Source organism: Leptopilina boulardi, unplaced genomic scaffold (assembly GCF_019393585.1).
Source record: "Leptopilina boulardi isolate dan_hultmark-lab unplaced genomic scaffold, ZJU_Lbou_2.1 LbouV2_1, whole genome shotgun sequence".
NCBI classification, from domain to species: Eukaryota; Metazoa; Arthropoda; class Insecta; order Hymenoptera; family Figitidae; genus Leptopilina; species Leptopilina boulardi.
In genome coordinates, this window is record NW_026137640.1 from 94,360 (window position 1) to 118,713 (window position 24,354).

At 25.3% G+C, this 24,354-nt stretch overlaps 2 protein-coding genes across 4 annotated transcripts in view; one reads left to right on the plus strand and one right to left on the minus strand.

The window, feature by feature from the left end:
• LOC127289116 (dopamine receptor 1-like) overlaps window positions 1-18,479 on the plus strand; it is a 104,425-nt gene extending 85,946 nt beyond the window's left edge. For both annotated transcript variants that reach the window (XM_051317285.1, XM_051318055.1), the window contains 6 exons: window positions 5,226-5,292; window positions 14,605-14,671; window positions 15,562-15,871; window positions 16,974-17,115; window positions 17,395-17,781; window positions 17,939-18,479. In XM_051317285.1, coding sequence (XP_051173242.1) covers window positions 5,248-5,292; window positions 14,605-14,671; window positions 15,562-15,871; window positions 16,974-17,115; window positions 17,395-17,781; window positions 17,939-18,220 — 1,233 coding nt within the window. In that variant the 5' untranslated portion in view covers window positions 5,226-5,247 and the 3' untranslated portion in view covers window positions 18,221-18,479. The remainder of the gene's footprint in view (window positions 1-5,225; window positions 5,293-14,604; window positions 14,672-15,561; window positions 15,872-16,973; window positions 17,116-17,394; window positions 17,782-17,938) is intronic.
• Window positions 18,480-19,488: 1,009 nt separating this feature from the next.
• Window positions 19,489-23,772, minus strand: LOC127287887 (methionine--tRNA ligase, mitochondrial-like). 2 transcript variants are annotated; one of them, XM_051316158.1, is made up of 7 exons: window positions 23,209-23,772; window positions 21,792-21,947; window positions 21,398-21,672; window positions 21,067-21,298; window positions 20,752-20,987; window positions 20,397-20,631; window positions 19,489-20,297 (listed from the first exon to the last, which is right to left on the minus strand). In XM_051316158.1, the coding sequence occupies exons 1-7, from the start codon at window positions 23,462-23,464 to the stop codon at window positions 19,729-19,731; spliced, it is 1,959 nt and encodes a 652-aa protein (XP_051172115.1). In that variant the 5' UTR covers window positions 23,465-23,772; the 3' UTR covers window positions 19,489-19,728. The 2 variants fall into 2 exon arrangements, with proteins under 2 accessions (XP_051172115.1, XP_051171356.1); XM_051315399.1 differs by having other exon boundaries at window positions 21,792-21,950.
• Between the last annotated feature and the right edge of the window lie 582 nt (window positions 23,773-24,354).

The window sequence follows — 24,354 nt, forward strand, 5'->3', positions numbered from 1 at the left end:
TATATTTGTTTCAATTTGAAAATTTATTTCTTTCAAATACAGAAATTATTGATTTAAAGAAATAATTTTACAAAATTTATTGTAAAAATATTTTTTTTAAAAAATTATTGCAGAAATATTTTTAGCAAATTATTTTGCAGAAATATTCTTACATAATTATTGCAAAAAAAAAAATTCTTTACACTATAATCACAGTGTTTGTAATAAAAAAAAAAAGAAATATATACAATTTTTTATATATAAAAAAAAAATTCTCTTTAAGACGAGATTCATTCTCACTATTAAAAGCTCGCGTGCAAAACTCATTTAATATCCAGTCTGTGACGTTTATTTTTCTACACTAATATTGTGCTTTTCTCTCTCTCTCTCTCTCTCTCCAGTTATCACTGTCTTTTATTGAAACTTTTTTTTTATATATATATATAAAAGTAGGTTAAATATTGTATATCTAACACTCACGAATTTTTTTTTCGCTCACGCTTCATTTATTCATCTTGAAAATTAAAAGCAAAAAAAAATATATATGATTAATTCAAGAAATAAATTATCAAGTTCAAAATTAAATTTTCCTTCTTGATATACGAAAAAAAAAATATCGCGTTTCCCGATGTTTTTTGTCTCTCTATTTTTTTTTTCTCTCCTTGAGAATGGAGATTTTATTTATATATAAGTAAGTAAAAATATACGCATAGCAGCAAGAGGCAAATTAAAAATATAATTTTCTTAAATTAAATTTGTTCTCAATTCCAATTTCATTTAGTAAAATTAACGAGGTCGTAACTTTAATAATTATTGAATATATAAACACATTTAACGGTGTCGTGTAAAGAGAGAGAGAGAGAGAACTATATATATGCTTTCCGTCTTACACTAATGACTTTCTTATTCACTAAAGACCAGATCGAAGGAGCTCTTAACTCTTGAATTACAGGGATTTCAAACCAAGGTTCACGGTTCTTACACCTGTCACAGAACGCTTTTACTAGAGTTTCACGTTTGTAATTTTCCTTCTACAAAAGCAGATATTTCTCATTTTATACATATATATATATAGATACTCGAAATTTATTAAAAATATACTTCTAATTTATTAAATCGAAAAAAATTTGCATTTTCGATTTAATTAATAATTATTATATTTAAATTAAATTAATAATTATTAATTAATTATTTAATTTCATTTAAATAATAAAAGGAGATTTTAGATAAAAAAATTGGAGATTTCAATTATTATTAATATTTAATTAAAATTAATAATTGAAAACTTCGTTGAAAGATTAAAAATTTCTATTATTATTAATATTAAATTAATAATAGCTAATTAATTAATTAAATTAATATAATTGAAGATTTTAGTTGAAAGATTGAAAACTTCCAATTATTATTATTATTATTACCAAGAAACCATATAAACTAAAATTTAATTAAATAAATCATAAATTTTTTTTAATGTTTTAATTAAATTATAAAAGAATAAAAAAAATTTTTTCTTTAAAATAAAAAATATTTTTCTATAAAAGATTTTTTCTCCAAAGAGAAAATAAATTAATATAGATTACTAATTTTTTAATCAATTATATATAAATTATAAAATAGAATTAATTTTGTATTTGAAAATGATAAAAAAAAAAAGAAACAATTGCTAAAAAGTTTTTTTTTTTTTTTTAATTTTCTTCGCGCGTACTTTTAAAAGAAGTCAAAGAAACTTGTCATGATAATAAAGTTGTTCTTTTTTTTTTACTCTTTTCTCTTGTTTCTTTTTTGTTGAAAGTAGTTGCTCTAGCTATATATATAGAGAGAGAGTTTCGCATTTTTCTTTCAAGTTCCTCTCCCTTGGAATTGTCTTAAGATTTTTCACAGCACTTTACCCGCCGCAGGAGGCAACTCCGCCCTCTCTTTCTCGCAATAATCTCTCTCTCTCTCTCTCTCTCTCTTTCCCTACGTTACGATTTTTTACAAGGAAAAACTTCACTTGGAAAATCCGCACAATTTTCTGCCAACTCTTTCGAAAAACTAAGAGCTAACGTCAACATTATATGACGAGAGAATTTTTTTTTTTTTTTTGCAAATCACTTCTTTTCAAGAAGTACACTTTATTCATAAAGATATAAAAAAATAATTTTTGCGAACATTTAGAAAAAAAACGATATTCTAAGTATATAGTGAATATATATATTTTATATTTAATTTTTAAAAAATATTTTTTCTATTTTTTTTTTTTTTTTTGTAGCGGTTATTTTGTAATTTTTTTTTCGTTTAAAAAAAATTCGGCTTTTAATTTTAATAATAAAAAGTGTATTTTCGCAATATATGTAAGTATGAACTTAAAATCTCATGTGCAGAAAATTAAAGCCTAAGATTAACAATTTAATTATATTTTACTGCGCTGTGATTTAGTGGTCGCGTATAAAAGCATTCAATTTAGTTCAGCGAGTTGTGTATGTGCAAGCAGAGAGTGTATAAAGCATAAGTGAAACATTGTAACAACGAAAAAAATTCCATTTTTCCTCGGATTCAAACAATTATTTTTTAAATTAAAAAAACTTTTTTTTTTAAATTTAGCATAATTTATTTATACTTTAAATATTCTTTTTTTTAATTTATAAATTAATAATTTAATAATATTAAAATAATTTAATTTAAATTAATAATTTATTTATATATTTATTTATTTACTTATTTATTAAGAATAATTTAATATCAAATCAAACGTTGTGGTATGATTTCAAAAGTATAACTTAATCTTGAGAGAAAATTCTATTATTGTAAATTGAAAATAAATTGGTTTACTTTTTATTTTTTAATATTATCTCCAATTTCTGAAAGCTTTTAAATTTTCAATAAATTTAACAGTGAATGGAGCTTTTATAAAATCTACAAAATGGAATATACACTCAAGAACACACCCGGAATATTTAAATCTAATTTTAGATAAGCTTTTTACCAAAAAGTATATATTTTTCTATATATATTTATATTTGCTGAAATGCATTTGATGGCGCGGTTTCAAAAAAAAAGAGAATTTTATATTAAACATATTTTTCCAATTTTAAAGCACCTAAAAATAGTTCGATGAAATATTGTAAGCAAGTTATAAAAATATATATTTAAATAAAAAAGAAAAATATTTCACGTCCGACTAAAATTTGGTTTTACTACTTATTTTTTATAATTTACAGGAATTTAATACATTTTGTCTGACTAAATATTTTTATTACTACTGAGAATAGAAACGATGTTTACTACTGTTACAAAAATCACAACAACAAAATTAAGAACTCTGACTATAAAAAGACTTTTACTACTTGTTTTAGTATTACAAAAATTAAAAATTATTTGTCTTACTATAAACGGACTTATACTACTTATATTGTAAATATACGGAATGAAAAATTATTTGTCTGACTAAAAAGTGACTTTTACTACTTGTTTTGAAATTATAGGAATTATTTATAATTTTTTGATTTATATAATTGGGAAATTAAATTTTAATTTACTGCAATTTTAAATTTTAATTAGAATTTTAATTAGGAATTAAAAACGATTTGCCTGACTAATAACAAACTTTCACTACTTTAATATTGAAATAAAAAATAATTTGTCTGACTGAAAACGGACTTTTACTACTTATTTCCAAATAATAAAAAAAAAATAAATACAATATTAAAAATAAAAATTATTACTACTTGTTTTAGAATTACAAGAATTAAAAATTATTTGTCTGACTAGAAACGGACTTTCACTACTTATATTGAAACTGAAAAAAATTAAAAATTATTTGTCTGACTGAAAACGGACTCTTACTACTTATTTCCAAATAATGAGATGATTATAAACGGACTTATACTACTAACATTAAAAAATAAAGGAAATTAAAATTGATTTGTCTGACTAAAAACTGATATTTACTACTTCTATTAAAATTATAGAAAATTGAAAACGATTTGTCTGACTAAAAGTTATTTTTACTACTTATAAATGAAATTGCAAAAATTAAAAATGAATTGCCTGACTAAAAACGAACTTCTGCTACTTACATAGAAAAAACTAAATTACAAATTACTTGTCTGACAAAAATCTGACTTTTGCTACTTATACTAGAAAAATTAAAATGGATTTGTCTGACTAAAAACGGATTATACTACTTATATTGAAAATAGACGAAATTAAAAATTATTTGTCTGACTAAAAGTTATTTTTACTACTTATAAATGAAATCGAACAAATTAAAAATGACTTGGCTGACTAAAAACCAACTTAGACTACTTACATTGAAAAAATTTATACAAAAAAATAATTATTAATACAAAAATATGTAATTGTTATATAAAAAATATGAATTACAATATAAAACAAAAAAAGAAATTAAATTATTGACTAATAAAAAATTAAAATTGCTTTTTTTTTCTTAATAGAATATTAAAAATTCCAATTTTTATATAAATCAATGAAAAAAATGATATCGACATTTATAATTAAAAATTATATATAATTTACGAATATTTAACTAATTACGTGATCAAAAAAAAAATGAGTCAAGAAACTTTTGCCGTATAATTTTCACAGATAAATAGTCGATGGTTTGAGATGATGCTATATATTGCTATCGCGATGCCGCAATTTTCGTTTTCCATTCCACGCGTGTCTCCTAGGGGATCGGCAAGTAAAACGAGCGAAGCAACGCTCATTCGTAAGAGCGACGGTACCGCTTATTGCCTTCCATTATACAAATCCAAATTGGAAAGTCACCCTACCCCGAAGGTGCACACTATATATATATTGCATATTACATCTCAACTATATATTTATTTATACTTCTACTTTTTCAAGTGTGCTTATTCGACTTTCCGCATTTTCAATTTTTTGAAAAACAAATTTAAAAAAAAAAAAAATGATAAATTTTTTTTAAAAATATTCTTTTCCCCTCATCTTTCTATTAAATTTCTATAAAATAATTATTTTTCTATGACAATTTTTTTATTAATTAATTTAATTATTCCTTTATTTATTTAAGTATTTATTTATTAATATATTTAATTATTTTTTTTAACCCTATTTATTAATTTATTTATTTAAATATAAATTTTTTTTTCATTGATTTTAAAATATACTTTTTTGCCAAAAATTATACTACCTAATTTTTACCAAAATTTTTTTTTATATTTTTTGCAAAAAAAAAATCACTAATGTTTGTCTAATTTTCTTCTTATTTTTGTTTTTTGCAGAAGAAAAGAAGGCTGTAGAATAATGGCTGGACAATATACATTGACAGAATCCAGTGACATTCTCAGAGTAAGTTTATAAAACCAAAAAAAAAAATATTCTGTGTAATTAATTACCTGTAAAATACCTATTTAAAAAAAAAATTTATTTTGATTCAAATAATTTAATTATAATTTATCTATTTTAAAATAAAAATAAATTAATTATAAAAAAAAATAAATAATAAAATTATAAATAAATTAATTATAAATAAATAATAATAAGAATAATAATATTATAAATAAATTTATTATTAAATAATTATTATTTGTATCAATTAAATGTTATTTGATTTAAATACAAAAATTTTGAATTCAAATATTTAATTTAAATAAAAATTTTTCGATTTAAGTAAATAATTTATTTACTTATTTTAATAATAATTATTATTATTATTTATTTATTTTATTATTATATTTGACCATAATGATGAGTTTAATTTTGAGGTGTTGAAAATTCATTCAATATGAAATTAATTGAGGAAAATAGGATTTTCCATTGAAACTTTTAGTCACAGTCCTTATATCAAGCCACAGCAAAAGTTTCACGCTTCTCAATACCAGATTTCCTATACTATACTATATATATATATATAGATATAGGAAGTGTGCTGGTTTTGGTACTACTTCAATCAGGATAATTTCAATTGAGGTACATATGAAGTGAACTTTGAACTCACTCTTGGTAAGGTCTCTCTCTCTCTCTCTCCTTTACTTTTCTCCACTGTTCCATTCCATCAACCACAAATGGAAGCTGCAAACCATTCGAGCAATCGTTCTCTGCGGGACTCTATGAATTCCTTCTCTCTGACCTATCGCGTTCCTTTACTTCATTTAAATGATCGATAACGCTTCATTCAACATCAAACATGCATTTTTATATATAAAAAAAATTTTACCTCCTCAAAAAAAGTTTAACCGAAAAAGAAATTAATTTAACAGTTGAAAATAATTTTTTGCTAAAAAATTTTATATATATATTTTTTTTCATACTGTTGTATAATGAAATTATTTTGAAAATTTTTATTGCGATATGAAATTATTTGTTAAGGTATTTTAATATATTCTTCGGAAAATTAAAAAGAAGTAAAAGTAACAGTAACAAGTAAAATATTTTTTTTGTCTGACTCAAAACTGAGATTTACTACTTATTCAATGTTTACAAGGATTCGGTACGGGGTTAGTCGAACTAAAAAGTGATTTATACTACTTTTATTAAAATTATAGATATCGAAATCGATACGTCTGACTAAAAAGTTAATTTTACTACTTATATTAAAATTTTATTAAATAATATAACAATTGGTCTGGCAAAAAAATTGAATTTTTCTACTTATATATTTTAAAAAATTGATTTGTCTAACTAAAAACGTACTTTTACTACTTATTTTGAAATTGCATGAATCAAATTTAATTTGTCTGACTAGAAACCGATTTTTATTATTTATATTGAAATTATAGAAAATAAAAATATTATCAATTGATTTATACTACTTATTACTAAATTGTACTAATTAAAACTGATTTGTCTGACTAAAAACGGACTTGTACTACTTACATCGAAAATAGACGAAATTACAAATTATTTGTCTGAGTAAAAAGTCTCTTTTACTACTTACATTGAAATTATGAATTGAAAACGACTTGCCTGACTAATAACATACTTTTACTACTTATATTGAAACTATACCAATTAAAAACGACTTGTCTGCCTAAAAACTGAATTTTGCTACTTATAATAACAAAATTAAATTTCACTTGTCTGACTAAATACGAACTTTTACTACTTATTGTGAAACTACATGAAATAAATTTGATTTTTCTGACTAAACGGTGACTTTTACTACTTATATTGAAACTGAAAAAAATTAAAAATAATTTGTCTGACTGAAAACGGACTCTTACTACTTATTTCCAAATAATGAGAAATAAAAAACGAATTGTCTGACTATAATAATATAATATAATAAATATAATATAATAATATATATAATATATATATATATATATATATATATATATATATATATCAATAATATAATATAAATATAATATAATATTATAATAAATTATAACTTATTAAAAAATTAACGAAATTAAAATTGATTTGTCTGACTAAAAACGGATTATACTACGTACGTTGAAAATAGACGAAATTAAAAATGATTTGTCTGACTATAAAGTGACTTTTACTACTTATATTGAAACTTCATGAATTAAAACGACTTTTCTGACTAAAAACAGACTTTCACTACTTATATCGAAACTACACGAATAAAAAATTACTTGTCTGTCTAAAAACCACCTTTTACTATTTAAAATTTTTTCAAGTTTTAGTAACTTAAAAATTTAATTTAACATAAATTTTTGTTCTTAGGGTCAAAATATTTTTCTTGATCAAAGAAATTAAGTTTCGTTTCATTCAATGTGATATTTCTTACTATATGTATAGTGTGAGTATTGAGAAAATAATTCCCAAACAAATAAAAAGAATTAATACATATTTAATTAATATAAGGAAAATAAAAATAAAAACAAATTAATAGACATGAACGAAAAATTAAATAAAAATGGATATAAAAACTAAATATATATATATAAATATATATTTATATAGTAGAATCAGATTAAGATAAAAGTTTCGTTCTCCTTTAGATATATAAATAGAGAGAGGGAGAGAAAAAAAAGAGAGATTAAAGGAAAAAAAAAGACTAATGGGTTAAGTTAAAAAAAATTCAAGTAGTGTTTCGTTAATTAATTATGAACTATTTCCGAAACAAGTTAGAAAAGTTCTTTCCCTTGTCTGATCGTATACTCTCCTTCCGATTAATCCTGCAATTTTTTTTTTCGTTGATGAACGAATGTGTTTCTAGTTTCTATATATATATATCTAATAATCCTAAGCTCTATAATCACAATTGCGTGACACAAACATTTCCTTCCCGAGGAAATACACATCCAAAAAAACAAAAAAAAAACATTCCCAAAAAAAATATTTTCAAAAAACTAATTTTAGATTCTTTACTCTATTATAGAAATTTTCTTTCGTGAGAATTTTTTTTCTCTTTTTTTTCTAAATATTTTGTTTGAAATAAAAAAAAAATCTTCTCATATATATATATATACGGTACAGAGATTATTTTCCTTTGAGGAAAAATGAAAATAATTTAATAGAATGAAATGTTTTTTTTTTTTTTTTTTTTTTGAAAAAGCTTTTTGAACATATATAGCGTGAATGTACCTGATAGGGGTGGATCCTAATAATGCTAGTGCACTGTCCCTGACGTCAGGCTAAAATACGCTTTTGCACGTGGCTTATACGACTGGAAAAGCAGTGAATCTCAAATGAAATTCAACAAACGAACGCGAGTGAAATGGAATTTTAATGAAAATTGTTAACTTTTCCTTTTTATCATAGAAAATGATTTTTCTTTTTTTTTTTTCTTTTAATTATCATATAAATATAATTATTTATTAATTTTCTTGGATTATAGTTTCTTTTTCTCTCATTATTCTGATTTAACGATAAAATGAAATTTTATAAAAAAAAAATTTATTTGATTCAAATAATCGGTTATACTTAAATATTATCAAATAAATATTTATTTGATAGCAAATTAATTTTTATTTGAATTAAATAAATTTTATTTGAATCAAATAAATTCTATTTGAACCAATAATTTCTGTAGTTAAAACAAATATATACTATTTAATTGACTCAAATAAAATATAACAAATAATATTTAATACAAATAATTATTTACTTGATAAATAGAAAAGTAAAGGATTATTTAAATCAAATAACTTTTTTTTCTTATTAATTATATAAATTTAAAAAAAAATTGAATTTTTTAAATTTTTTTTGAGAATAAAAAATTTTATTATTATAATTAAATTCTAATAAAATTTTCTTTATTTGAAAGTAAATTAATAACATTTATTTGAAAATACCTAAATTGTTATTTGTTAAATATATTTTTTTCGAATTACATAAGGTGAAAAATTGTTGAATTTTATTTTTCCTTCTTTTTGGGATGCTCGTAGAAGTTGATTTTCACAGACAACGTCCTCTCGATAAATCGTTAATGGTGTAGGGTTTCTTCATTCCAGAAGTTCTTTTTTATTAAATAATCAGCCTGAGAAGCACGCTCTAATCTATACATATAGAAAGGGATTTAGAAAGTTCGATGATGGAAAAAAAAATATAATGAAAATGTTTCTATAACTGATATCAAATTCCAATAAGATTTCAATTGAATCAAAATTAAGTTTATATAATTAAAAAAAACAAGTTGTAAATTCAGATGTTCATTAAGACCTTGACTTGACCTTGACCTTGTGTCAAACTTTTAATGCACTTCTAAATTTATTCAGTGGTTCAAATAAATATTTAGCCAGACATTCTAATGGTTGAAATTTTCTCAGTAGTATCACTCAGTAGTATTAGTCAGCAGTAGTACAAGTAGTAGTACAATATTGTCAGTAGTACAAGTAAATATTTAGTTGGACGGGTTTGCAATTTTGTTAGTAATACAAGTAAATATTTAGTCAGACATTCTTGATTTGACCTTCAAACGACCTTGAATGACCTTGACTTGACCTTCAAATGACCTTGAATGACCTTGAATGACCTTGACTTGACCTTCAAATGACCTTGAACGACCTTGACTTGACCATGACCTTGAGCCATGCAGTAGTGGTTTTAATAAATATATAGCCAGACATTCTAAAAGTTTGAAATTTCCTCAGTAGTATCACTCAGTAGTATTACTCAGCAGTAGTACAAATTTCTCAGTAGTATTACTCAGCAGTAGTACAAATTTTTCAGTAGTGTTACTCAGCAGTAGTACAATTTTCTCAGTAGTATTACTCAGCAGTAGTACAAATTTCTCAGTAGTATTTCTCAGCAGTAGTACAAATTTCTCAGTAGTATTACTCAGCAGTAGTACAATTTTCTCAGTTGTATTACTCAGCAGTAGTACAAGTAAAAATTTAGTTGGACGGGTTTGCAATTTTGTTAGTAATACAAGTAAATCTTTAGTCAGACATTCTTGATTTGACCTTCAAACGACCTTGAATGACCTTGACTTGACCTTCAAATGACCTTGAATGACCTTGACTTGACCTTCAAATGACCTTGAACGACCTTGACTTGAGCTTGAGCTTTCAGTAGTTCAAATAAATATTTAGCCAGACGTTTAAAATTTTCTCAGTAGTATCATTCAGTAGTATTACTCAGCAGTAGTACAAATTTTTTAGTAGTGTTATTCAGCAGTAGTACAAATTTCTCAGTAGTATTACTCAGCAGTAGTACAACTATCTCAGTAGTATTACTCAGCAGTAGTACAACTATCTCAGTAGTATTTCTCAGCAGTAGTACAAATTTCTCAGCAGTAGTACAAATTTCTCAGTAGTATTTCTCAGCAGTAGTACAAATTTCTCAGTAGTATTTCTCAGCAGTAGTACAAATTTCTCAGTAGTATTACTCAGCAGTAGTACAATTTTCTCAGTTGTATTACTCAGCAGTAGTACAAGTAAAAATTTAGTTGGACGGGTTTGCAATTTTGTTAGTAATACAAGTAAATATTTAGTCAGACATTCTTGATTTGACCTTCAAACGACCTTGAATGACCTTGACTTGACCTTCAAATGACCTTGAATGACCTTGACTTGACCTTCAAATGACCTTGAACGACCTTGACTTGAGCTTTCAGTAGTTCAAATAAATATTTAGCCAGACGTTTAAAATTTTCTCAGTAGTATCATTCAGTAGTATTACTCAGCAGTAGTACAAATTTTTCAGTAGTGTTACTCAGCAGTAGTACAAATTTCTCAGTAGTATTACTCAGCAGTAGTACAAATTTTTCAGTAGTGTTACTCAGCAGTAGTACAAATTTCTCAGTAGTATTACTCAGCAGTAGTACAAATTTTTCAGTAGTGTTACTCAGCAGTAGTACAAATTTCTCAGTAGTATTACTCAGCAGTAGTACAATTTTCTCAGTTGTATTACTCAGCAGTAGTACAAGTAAAAATTTAGTTGGACGGGTTTGCAATTTTGTTAGTAATACAAGTAAATATTTAGTCAGACATTCTTGATTTGACCTTCAAACGACCTTGAATGACCTTGACTTGACCTTCAAATGACCTTGAATGACCTTGACTTGACCTTCAAATGACCTTGAACGACCTTGACTTGAGCTTTCAGTAGTTCAAATAAATATTTAGCCAGACGTTTAAAATTTTCTCAGTAGTATCATTCAGTAGTATTACTCAGCAGTAGTACAAATTTTTCAGTAGTGTTACTCAGCAGTAGTACAAATTTCTCAGTAGTATTACTCAGCAGTAGTACAAATTTTTCAGTAGTGTTACTCAGCAGTAGTACAAATTTCTCAGTAGTATTACTCAGCAGTAGTACAATTTTCTCAGTAGTATTACTCAGCAGTAGTACAATTTTCTCAGTAGTATTTCTCAGCAGTAGTACAAATTTCTCAGCAGTAGTACAAATTTCTCAGTAGTATTTCTCAGCAGTAGTACAAATTTCTCAGTAGTATTTCTCAGCAGTAGTACAAATTTCTCAGTAGTATTTCTCAGCAGTAGTACAAATTTCTCAGTAGTATTACTCAGCAGTAGTACAATTTTCTCAGTTGTATTACTCAGCAGTAGTACAAGTAAAAATTTAGTTGGACGGGTTTGCAATTTTGTTAGTAATACAAGTAAATATTTAGTCAGACATTCTTGATTTGACCTTCAAACGACCTTGAATGAACTTGACTTGACCTTCAAATGACCTTGAATGACCTTGACTTGACCTTCAAATGACCTTGAACGACCTTGACTTGAGCTTTCAGTAGTTCAAATAAATATTTAGCCAGACGTTTAAAATTTTCTCAGTAGTATCATTCAGTAGTATTACTCAGCAGTAGTACAAATTTCTCAGTAGTATTACTCAGCAGTAGTACAAATTTTTCAGTAGTGTTACTCAGCAGTAGTACAAATTTCTCAGTAGTATTACTCAGCAGTAGTACAATTTTCTCAGTTGTATTACTCAGCAGTAGTACAAGTAAAAATTTAGTTGGACGGGTTTGCAATTTTGTTAGTAATACAAGTAAATATTTAGTCAGACATTCTTGATTTGACCTTCAAACGACCTTGAATGAACTTGACTTGACCTTCAAATGACCTTGAATGACCTTGACTTGACCTTCAAATGACCTTGAACGACCTTGACTTGAGCTTTCAGTAGTTCAAATAAATATTTAGCCAGACGTTTAAAATTTTCTCAGTAGTATCATTTAGTAGTATTACTCAGCAGTAGTACAAATTTTTCAGTAGTGTTACTTTGCAGTAGTACAATTTTCTCGGTAGTATTACTCAGCAGTAGTGCAAGTAAATATTTTGTTAGGCTCGTTCTTTCTACAAAAATCGAATAAAATTGATTATTCTTATTCTCTTGCAATTTAGGTTTAATTGGTAATGTTTTTTTTTAGAGGTAATATGTTTTGTTTGAAGGTAACCTTAAAATTTTCTATTTAAAAATTTTTTTATTAAAAAAAAAATTTTGACAAAAAGACGGTAAAATTTTTTTTTTTTGTTAGTTTTTAAAATCCTTTGGTCAGATTATTATTATTTCATTATTATTATTTATTAATTTGTAAATTGAAAAGAAAAATTAAAATAATAAAAATCAAAATAATTTTCCGCATTAATAAAAAAAAATATCTTAAATTACACGCGAGAGGAATATTTTACATATAAAATTTATTCATTATTTATCAACTGACCTGAAAGTAAAGTTGTAATATTATTTTTGTAAAGTAAAGTTTTAATTTTATTTTTATAATGGCAAAAAAGTGTTCGCGAGCGAAAAATAGAAGTAAAATGTTTATAATAGAATTTTTATACACAAATTTTTAATAGGGAAATTTTCTAGTGAAAAAATAATTATTTTTTCACTAATTGATTCAATTTTTTTTTTTTCGTTAATCCAATAAATTAATAATTGATAATTTTATTGAGAAAAAAATTGTTTTTCTAAATAATTTGAAAAAGATTTATTTATTATTATTATTATATGAGTTTTGAAATAAATAAATAATTTTGGAAAATGTATTTAGTTTTTTTGTTAAAAAGAAATAAATTACTTCAAGTTTTCTTTTGCCTCTCGAAGAATCTTGTGCTATTGAGGGATGAAAAAAAGAGGCAGAAAAAAAAGGAGAAAAAAACTTGTCCTCTTGCTAAAAAGTAATCGTTCCTCTCGTCTCTTCAGGCGAAATGAATGTAAATGTAGTACTGTTATCTCGATGTCTCGTTTTTTTTCCCTTGGAATAACGTTTGACTCGAAACTCTTTAAGAACGGTGAGGGGTCGTTAGTAAAATGTCACGTGTCTTTCTCTCTTTCTCTCTCTCTATCTCTCTCTTAGGTGAAAAATTTCAAGGGAATTCTCTCTCACACAGAAAACCCCCCCATGACAGTTGAAACTGTCAGCTTTGCCAACCACTTGAATTCGAGTAGTCCTGATAAATTTTCAAACAAAGCAAATCTAACAAACAATTTGAAACTTTAGCGGAGGCAAAATGTCCTTTCAAGTTTCACAACTAAATCAGAAACAAAAACTGTCATATGTGTGTGTGTGTTATTTTTCTTATATAACAACTTCAACGACTGAAAAAAAGTTTCAGTTACTAAAGTTATTTTCCAATTTTAAATTAAATTTGGATTTTAAATTATTTTTTTTTTATTTTACACAGAAAAAGACAATTTTTTTATTCAATAATTAAATTATTTTCTATTCAATAAAAATTGAATTATTCAAATATAGAATTTAAAAATAGAAAATTATTTTTTTTTGCCACAAGATGAAAATGAATTTCAATTTACTTCGTTTTTTTTTTAACACGTGATAATTTAGAATTAAATTACAAAATTAAATAATAAGACAGAAAACGCGAGGAGAAAATTAATTTTTCATTTGTAAAAATTTAATAATGTCTATAATTTTATTTATTAATTTCTGAATTTTTTTTTTTTTATCAAGTTAATTTGAAATTAAAAATTGCGATCAAAAATATACTTTTTTTTATATAAAAATAAAAAAAATAAAAAGCAAACTATACTTTTGTATATTTCGAAAAAACGAATAGAGAAAATAAAAATGAGATTTTTCTCTTAAAAGAAGAAAAAATAAAGTTGATAAAACTTTTCTCCTCCTTCAATTATTAACTAAACATATCGATATGAAAAAAAAAGTTTCAATACCAGAAATCTATTAATTATTTACAATGTATAACAACTTGATATCTATACAATAATTTATTAAGTACGGAAATATTTTTCTGTTTACAGAGAAACCTGACAGATGGAGAGAATCTTCCGGAGGTCGCCTTCTCACTGTTGTCGGTGCTACTAGTTGGTTCGCTAAACTTTCTATATTTGATCAATCGCCTCTCGAAGTATCCAAAACTTTTCTATATAAACTTATTTAAAGCTTTCTTTTTCTCTTTTTTTACATTTTTTTTTTGCCATCATTTTGTAATCTCGAATCTAATCGTTAAATATAATTTTTAATCTGTCACAAAACTAAGAAACTGGTAAATTTTTTCAATTTATATATCGAAAATATTAATAAAAATATTTTAATTATTTTTTTTTGTCGAAAACAATTTTTTTTTAAATTTTTTTATAAAAAAAAAATTAAATCGAAAAAAAATCCAATGAAAGCAAATTCATGAAGAAAAAAATTTAATTCAAATAATCGATTACTTGATTATTTTTAAATTTACTTGAACCAAATAATTTTTTATTTTAATTAAATAAACTGTATTTGGACCAATATAATTTATGTATTTGAAATAAATTCGAAATAATTACTATTTAATTAAATAATAATTATTTAAAAGAAATAAAATACAAAGGAAATTATTTATTTGATAATAGTCGAATAACCGATTTAAATACCATTTAATTTGAAATAATTGTCATTTAATAAAATAAAAATTATTTTATAAAAATAGAAATTAATTTTTTAATAGTCAAGATACCATTTAATTGAAATAATTAAATAAATAAGAATTATTTTATAAAAATAAAATTTTATAATAGTCAAGTAAACGATTTGAAAAAAAAAATTTTCATTGTTTAAAATAAATATTAACGAAATAGAACAAAATTAGAAAAAAAAGCCATTGGCACTTCGAGAGGCGTTTAAAATCGATTTTTTTTTTAAATCATAAAAAACGAGATTTTTTTTTTTTTTTTTGAGAACTTTGAGATTCACTCTGTTCTTTTTTTGTTTTGACATAGGTTTCCTGCTGTTCATCCTGATATTCCTGTCGGTTGCGGGTAATGTTTTGGTGTGCGTGGCAATATACACGGATCGAGGACTCAGGAGGATTGGCAATTTGTTCCTGGCCTCCCTTGCCATAGCCGATCTTTTTGTAGGATGCCTCGTGATGACCTTTGCAGGTGTCAACGACCTCCTCGGTTACTGGATGTTCGGCCCACAATTTTGTGACACCTGGATTGCATTCGATGTCATGTGCAGCACTGCCTCCATTCTTAACCTTTGTGCCATATCGCTCGATCGCTATATTCACATCAAAGATCCACTGAGGTTAGTCAACAAATATTTTCAAATAATTTTTAATTTTTATATTATATTAAATCATCATCATCATTATTTAAATTATCATTTTTTTTTTAATTTCATTAATTTTAAACTTTTATTTCATTACTCTTTTTTTTATCACAAAATTAATTTACTAATTTTTTTTTTTATTAACTATAAAAATTGTAATTAATAAATCCGGGTGGATAAAAATTAATTAATAAAAAATTTTTGGTAATTTTTTTTTTAGACACTAGAAAATATTATTTCAACTCAAGATGTATTATTTTTTATTATTATTATTAGTTGTTGCTTTCGTGTATTATATTATAATTTTTCTTTTTTTTTTTTTGTTTGACATGTTAAATTTATTTTAAACACATTCAAGAATGCTTTTTTCAGAGAAAATACATAGCAGCCAATGTAATCCAGAGGTAGGATTCAGGTCGAACAAAAATGAAATTTACATAAAGCCGAGCAATTATATGTAGAAAAAAGTAAAAGTAAAAAAAAAAGGTACAAACAATGTAAATCACTGAGTAAAACACACTTGAAAAATGTACGAGAAAATTGCATTTGCATGTTCGAAAGACATAAATATAAAAAGAGAGAAAAAAAAATTAATTAAAGGTTTGTCTTGAAAAGAATTTGAATTACAATCGTGTTCCGAGATTTGTCAAATTTCAATAGATTTCTATCTATATAGAGAAAAAAAGGTATTTCCACATTCTTACTTTAATTAGTGCGTTTTTACAAATAACAGTCCTTGTTTTCATTAATATATGAAATTTTTATCAATAATTTAATATAATTTTAATTTAATTAAAATTATAATTTTTTTTTAAATTATTTTATTATAATTATTTTATTATAATTTTCTCTAAGTAACGTTTTCATCATAATTTTTATATAATAAATTTTAATTACGAAAAATATTGAAGTAAAATGATTGAAAAAAAAAAAAAAAATTTAATTCTAATAATAATTAAAAGATGAAAATTGAGAATCGAGTTTAAATAATGCAAGATTAATTAAATTAAACGAAATTGAAATTTTAATTGAATATGAATATTAAGTGTTTTACCAATAATTAATTTTTCTTCTCTAGATATGGTCGTTGGGTAACGAGGAAAAAAGCAGTATTCTGCATTTTCATAGTGTGGCTATTAGCAGGTCTCATATCTTTCGTACCTATCAGTCTGGGTCTTCATAGGCCGGATCAACCTTTAATCGTAAATTTTGGAGAAGAGGTAACAAAATTTTTCTGTTAAAAATTATAAATCAAAATTTTGATTTTATTCGTTCTTGAAAAAAATATATATATATAATTTTTTCAATTACATTTTTTAATGGACTTGTCACAATATTTTTTGATGGATTAAATTTTTTTTGATTGATTTATAAAAATAAAAATGTTTGAAAATTGATAGGGGGTTTTTTTTTTTATCGATTTTGTCATGAAGCGGTGAAATTGAAATTATGTGTATGGAGAAAAAAGGAAAATAAAAAATGTGACTTGTAATTTTCAGGAGTATCAGACGTGTGCTCTAGACTTGACGCCCACCTACGCTGTGGTATCATCTTGCATATCATTCTACTTTCCTTGCATAGTGATGATCGGTATATATTGCAGACTTTACTGCTACGCTCAAAAACACGTAAAAAGTATTAGAGCAGTGACGAAGTTACCTGACACCTCTCTGACGAAGAGCTTCCGTTCGAAGAGTGCTCGCAACAAGTCTCCAAAGCCTCAGACGAAAACGAAGCCAACGACTCCTTATCATGTATCCGATCACAAGGCAGCTATCACTGTCGGTGTTATCATGGGTGTTTTTCTCATATGCTGGGTACCCTTTTTCTGCGTCAATATTGTCGCAGCATTCTGCAAGACTTGCATACCAGATCGAGCTTTTCAGGTACAACGAATTCTTTTTCTATCAATGAAAAAGAAAATCTAATTAAACATTTTTATTAAAAAAACTTTTTTTTTCATATTTCTGAAATTAAAATTAATTCTTTTATTTGGAATTAATAAAAAATATTACCATTAGTTTTTTTGTTTTTAATTTCCAGGTCCTGACGTGGCTCGGCTACAGTAACTCGGCCTTCAACCCGATCATCTATAGCATTTTTAACACCGAATTTCGCGAAGCATTCAAGCGAATTCTCACGAGAGGTGCAAGAGGACGACATCAACCCTCAACAAGTGAATGCGGTGAATTTCGTTCTGTCGTCGTACAAAAACGCAATGGATCCTATGTCGAATGTAATATTAGTCCAAGATCGAGTGCCGAAAGCTGTCAAGTTGGATCTATTGCTCAAAAACATCGTGACACAATTGTTAGTTCTATTTAATTAAAAAAAAAGTAAATTCAATTTGCACCAATTAAAAAAACAAAAAATCGACATCATAATCTAGACAATCACAAAAGACTAATTCGAGACATATCCAAAATAATTAATTATCAGAGACAAATTAATCTCGTAAATAGAAATTTGAGTTTTCTGAAACAAAAACAATTTTGTTTCAACGATAAAATCTAATGAGCAGAGCAAGAGAAAATAAAAGTCAGGATTTGCTCAGGTTTTATCAAAAAAAAAAAAAAACGAAAAATTACGTGATGCACTGAATGTTAAAATTTCATTTTTTTTCTTTTCTAATACAATAAATCCTGAAATAATTTTTTTGACTCTCTGCCTAAAAAAGTCTGTCCAACGGAGATACAGGGTGAAGCAAGCAAAAACAGGCGTATTTTGCTGTTGCTACGAAAAAAAAAATCTCTAGTTATAAATACACAGAAAAAAAAAATTTAGAAAATAATTCTGCTATCCATTATTGCTACAGAAAAACTGGGCTCCTTAATGTTCTTCCTACATTTTCTATAGAAAAATCTCCAATTCCTTGCAATAATAATAAATAAAAATAATAATAATACAGAGGGAAATAAATATTCTGGTCAAGTTCGCTTGCATCTCCCTGTACATAAAAAAAAAGAAAACCGAATTTTTCAGAATCGCCTCTGTAAAGACTATCCAGGCCTTAATTTAATTAATTAATTTAAGATCAGAATTAATCGATTTTAATAAATGGCACAAAGTACAACGCAATGCCGAAAATTTTCCAAAAGCATCACAATTATTTCAAAGGGTCACCCGTGTGAATATCGGAAAAATATTTTCGATTTTATTAAAAAAAAAGAATAATTTCGAATTTTATGTGAAATTTTCGTTTTTTTTTTTAATCTTCATTATTTTTAATTATACATTTTTTATATTCAAAACGAATTTTTTAATTTGTTTTTTCTGTGAATATTCGAAAAAAAAAATTTTTTTCACGATTACTTCGGCAAACCCAGTTCCACTTGCTGACTCGATATTAACTATTATAGCGATATAGAAAATCGCAGGCTGTGTACTGTGAAAAAATTCATTTCCATCTTGTAAATAGTCATTTAATTCTTATTTTTAATTAACGGGAAACGCTAATAATATTGGGGAAAAAAAAATTTTTAACTAAATACGTTGAAAAATTAAAAAAAAAATAACGAAAAAACGACGAATCCCGTTGAATCTAAAATTCGATATCACATATCCGATTGAGAGGAAAATGAAAATAAGAAACATTTCCTTGGAAAATTCTTCATTAGCTTTAAAATAACGTATACGACGCACCGACGGTAAAACAAAATTGTTTATAAACATCATTTTCGTCGGCACGTTTCGTTCCAAAAATATTTATGTACACTAAAACAAAAAACAAAAAAAAAACAAACTATATCCGTATGATCGTTCTCTGTAAATATATTAGCAATTAAGACTTCCACAAAAAAAAAAAGAAAAAGTGTATTAAACTATAAACTTTGTTACTTCTTTGCTATCCTTATTTTCTCGAAGAATTTACAATCCTTGATATAATGACGATCGTCGTTTGATAAAGTTTCCATATAAATCGGAATTGTATCCTGCCATGTGCGATTTTCCCTTGGCACTTGAAGAAAATCAAGAAGATCACTTGTCATTTTTGGAATAATTGGATGAAGAACAAGTGCCGAGATACGTGCACTTTCTAAAGAAAGAGAAATAACGGCTTTCAATTCATTGGCAATTTTTGGATCGGATATATTTTTTCTCAACGTCCAAGGTTTATGATAATCAAACATTTGATTTGCGCTATGTAATGTTGTCATAACTGCATCCACAGTATGATGAATATTTAATGACTCATAATTTTTTTCCGCTGTTAATTTCAATGATTCCAAATTTCTCTTTAATTCCAATGCCTTCTCGGATTTTAAAACATTAGAAAATAATTTTGGATTTGGAATTTCTTTACTTGGATTAATAATATCGCCCGTGCATCGTCGCACTAAATTCCCAAGATTATCAGCAAGATCTGCATTCAAATTCAGTCTCACAGTGTTTTCACAGAAATCTAAAAATTCATTTCATTCAAAAAATTAATAAAAAAAAAAGAATTTATTTAAAAAATAAAATTTTCTTTTACTAGAGAAATTTTTTCGCCAATTCTTACTTGAGTCTTTGTATGTTACTGAATTTCTCAAAAGAAAATAGCGCAATCCCTCGGGAGAATATTGAGACGCAGCATCAAATGGTGAAACAACGTTCATATTCGATTTTGACATTTTTTCGCCCTCCACAGTCCAGTGGGAGTGGCATAGTAAAGTCTCCGGCGGTTCATAGCCAGCTGCTATGAGAAAAGACGGCCAGAAAATACCGTGGAATTTTAAAATGTCTTTTCCAATAACCTAACGTGTGTTATAAAATAAGTAACTTTACGATATATTGTGTTCTCCATTTTTATCGTAAAAAGAAAAGAAAAAATCCCCCCCCCATTTTTGTTGAAAATAGAGAAAATGAAAATTTACCTGAATAGAAGGAGGCCAAAATTGTTTATATTTTTCATTTGGATATCCTAATATTGTTAAATAATTAATTAGAGCATCAAACCAAACATAAATATTTTGTGTATCATCGTTAGGTGTTTGAATACCCCAAGAGACTCGATTTTTTGGTCGTGAAATACTTAGATCTTGAAATACACTTCCCTCATTCACCCAATTTGATAAAATTTTATAAAATTTCTCTGGCCTCACTGCATTTTCTAAAATACGATAATTAATATTAATTTTTACGATTAATAAAAAAAATTTGATTTTGTAAAAATTTTAATTTTTACATGCCATTTTTCAACCAATGTTTCAAATCGTCTTGAAATGCGCTGAGTCGAAATTTAAAATTTTCCTCTTCATACCATTCAACAAGATGACCAGACTCCAATGATACTTTGACTAGTTCTCCTTTATCATTTTTCTTTTCTATTATTTCATCATTTGAAAGAAAAGCCTCGTCTGATACACAATACCAACCACTGTACTTTCCTGAATAAATGTGCCCTCGTTCATACAATCTGTTCTAAAATAATATTTATTTTTTTTCTTTTTATCTTATTAATTAATTTTTTTTTCTTATATATTAATTTTTATCTTTCAATCAAAAAAAGTGTTAATTTACCCAAAAATGATGAACCGCCTCGCGATGACGATTTTCAGTCGTTCGAATAAAATCATAATATTCAATATTAAATGTATCGCACATACTTTTGAAACTGAGGGAAATTTTATCACAATATTTATCTGTTGGGAGTTTATTTTTCAATGCGGCACGTTCAACTTTCATTCCATGCTCATCGGTTCCTGTACTTAAAATTGTCTCATATCCTAACATTGAATTAAATCTTGCTATTGTATCTGCTAAAGCTGCTGTATATAAATGTCCAATATGAGGAACTGTAAATAATAATGTAAACTAAATAAAAAAGAATTATAAATTTTAAATTATAAATTTCAATTTAAAAATTTAAATTAATTTAAATAAATTTTCAATTTTTAAATCATTAACATCTTACCATCATTGACGTAAAAAATTGGAGTTGTTATATATTTGTTATTCCTTGTTGAGGATGAATAATTTCTGCAAATTTCTCTTTGAAACCGATTTTGCTGACACAAAGTGGAAAAAATGGTTCGTGACAAATTAACTGATTGACTCAAAGCCGGAATTTCTACTGAAAACGACAATTACTACTAACAATAAATTTCTCTCTCAATTTATATTATTTCTTTTTCGAAAATTATTACAAAGATTAATAATTTGTTTTAAATTAAAATTGTGGAATATAAAAAAAAATTCATTTTAATTGAAAAATGATATTTAATATTAATGAAAAAAAGCAACGATAAGTAAAAAATAATCATTTTAATGAATAAATTCTTGAATTAAAAATCAATAAAGAAATTAAATTTGATATAGGTCCTTTGTAAAATAAAAAACAAAAATAAATATTAATTCAATTTATTCTATTAAAATGTTTTTTTTTTTTTCAATACAGATATTTAATTTTTATTTTCAGCTAATTTTGAATTTTTATTCTCCGATGTGAGAGAAATTGTTTCTAATTGAGCGATGAGATCCATGTGTTTAAATGAATCAGGATTTTCCGTGAAAGTTTTAATTAATTCAAGTCGTTTTGGATCTTCGTTAGAATAATAAAGTTGCAATTCATTTGCTAAACATTGAGCTTCCTGAACGTTAATTGATTTTATATCAAATTCGCCTCGCATTAAAACAATTCCTTTTGTATCTTTCAATTCACAATAGTGAATCATTGTTAAACATTCGGGTGCATTTTCCTTGTGCGTTTGAAACCAAAGTAATGGCGTCATATGAATCTCTGATCCATGAAATTGAACCATAATAAATTCATAGCCTTTTTCACGTGGTAATGGTAATAAAAATGTTGGATATTTAATTCCAAGCTCAAATATTCTTTCATATTGTTCTGCATTTAAAATTCCTGCAATACAATCTTTATTCTTGTGATATTCTTGCCAAATTTGTGATATTTCATCCTTTGTTTTGTCTTCAATTAATTCAACTTTCATTATATCGGACAATTTTGCTTCTTTTTTTTGCAAATTTAAATCAGTTTTTGGTTTTGCATCCGTCCGTTGAAAACATCTTTCACGTTTTTCTTCAACATTGAAATTAGCAAGAAAAAAAAATGTAAATATAAATTTAATTATTGATTTAATAACTAGGATAATAAATAGCTAAATTATATATAGGACCTATACCAAATTAATTTCCATTTATTTTAAAAATAATCTAAAATTTATAAAATATTAATTTAAATAAAAAATAATTTAATAAACAAAATTTTAATAACAAACAAAAATTGTTTTGTCATAAAAAAAATCACCGCTTAAATGTAAACAAATTATTATTTATAAACAAAAAAAAAGATAAAAATTGAGGTTATGTACCTTTTTCTTCTTGTATTTTTCTTTCATTTTCACTGACACGTTCTAAAAATTCTTCAGGACTAGTTTGTTGAAGTTTAGCAATTTTTTGTGAATATTTCTCATAATACGGATTTTTTTGCAAGGTCTCCAATACTTTTTCTAACCTGGGTCTTGTTGCCATGATAGATCTTTTTGAAGTGACAGAAAAAATTTGATTATTTCTAAAGCATCCCAATAATTTCACGTATTTAGAATATGATAAAATTGATGCTGCCATTGATCATTTACTGAAATTAGGACAATAACAGTTGTTAATTAAGAAGAAAAGGAGGAACCAGTAGTTTTTTTAATACACGTGCGCCGCCATTTTGACTAGTGTTTTTGAATAGTGTCAAAAAACCCTAATCGTTGAGTGTTTACTTGATTTAAAATTATTTTTTTTCACTAACTAATTTAAGTAAATAAAATAATAGTTTTATTTTTTAAATGTAAAAATTAAATCAAAGAAGTTATATATTGTCTTTTTTAGATAATTATAAACGTTTTTAAGCATTTCATATGTAGCACAAGGTTCCGGCCATATGTGAGTCAGGGAAGTATCCAAAAGTGTGTTTCGGGTTCCTTTGGGCCCCGTAATATTACCAAACAATAAAATTCAGAAAAGTGCAAATGTTTTTTTTTAAATAAAATATAGCTTTGAACAGTAAACAAATTTAATTAATACATTTTAAAATTATCTACATAAAACAAAATTTATTCTCAATAATTTTAAATTTTAAATGAGATTTAATTTCAACGTAAATAACACTCAATTTTATTAACTCGATGTAACGAAAACACGTTTTAAATTAAATATCTCTGTATAACAATTATAGAGTTTGTATAATAATAAAATATTTCTATTTTATTTCCAATCTGAAATGATAAATTTAAATTAAATAATTTAATTATGTAAATTAAAAATTCCCAATTTGTACGGTCCTGAATCGAACAAATAGGATCGATTACTACGTTAGTCAAGCGCTGTCTTGTTTTTATGAAGATTTTCAAAAAAATAAATGAATCACTTGTCAAAATTTGATAAAAACAAAACAGAAATTTGTTAAATAATTTTTTTCCATTCTGAAGTGTTTTAGTGAAGGTGAATAGACAAAAAAGTGCGTGAAT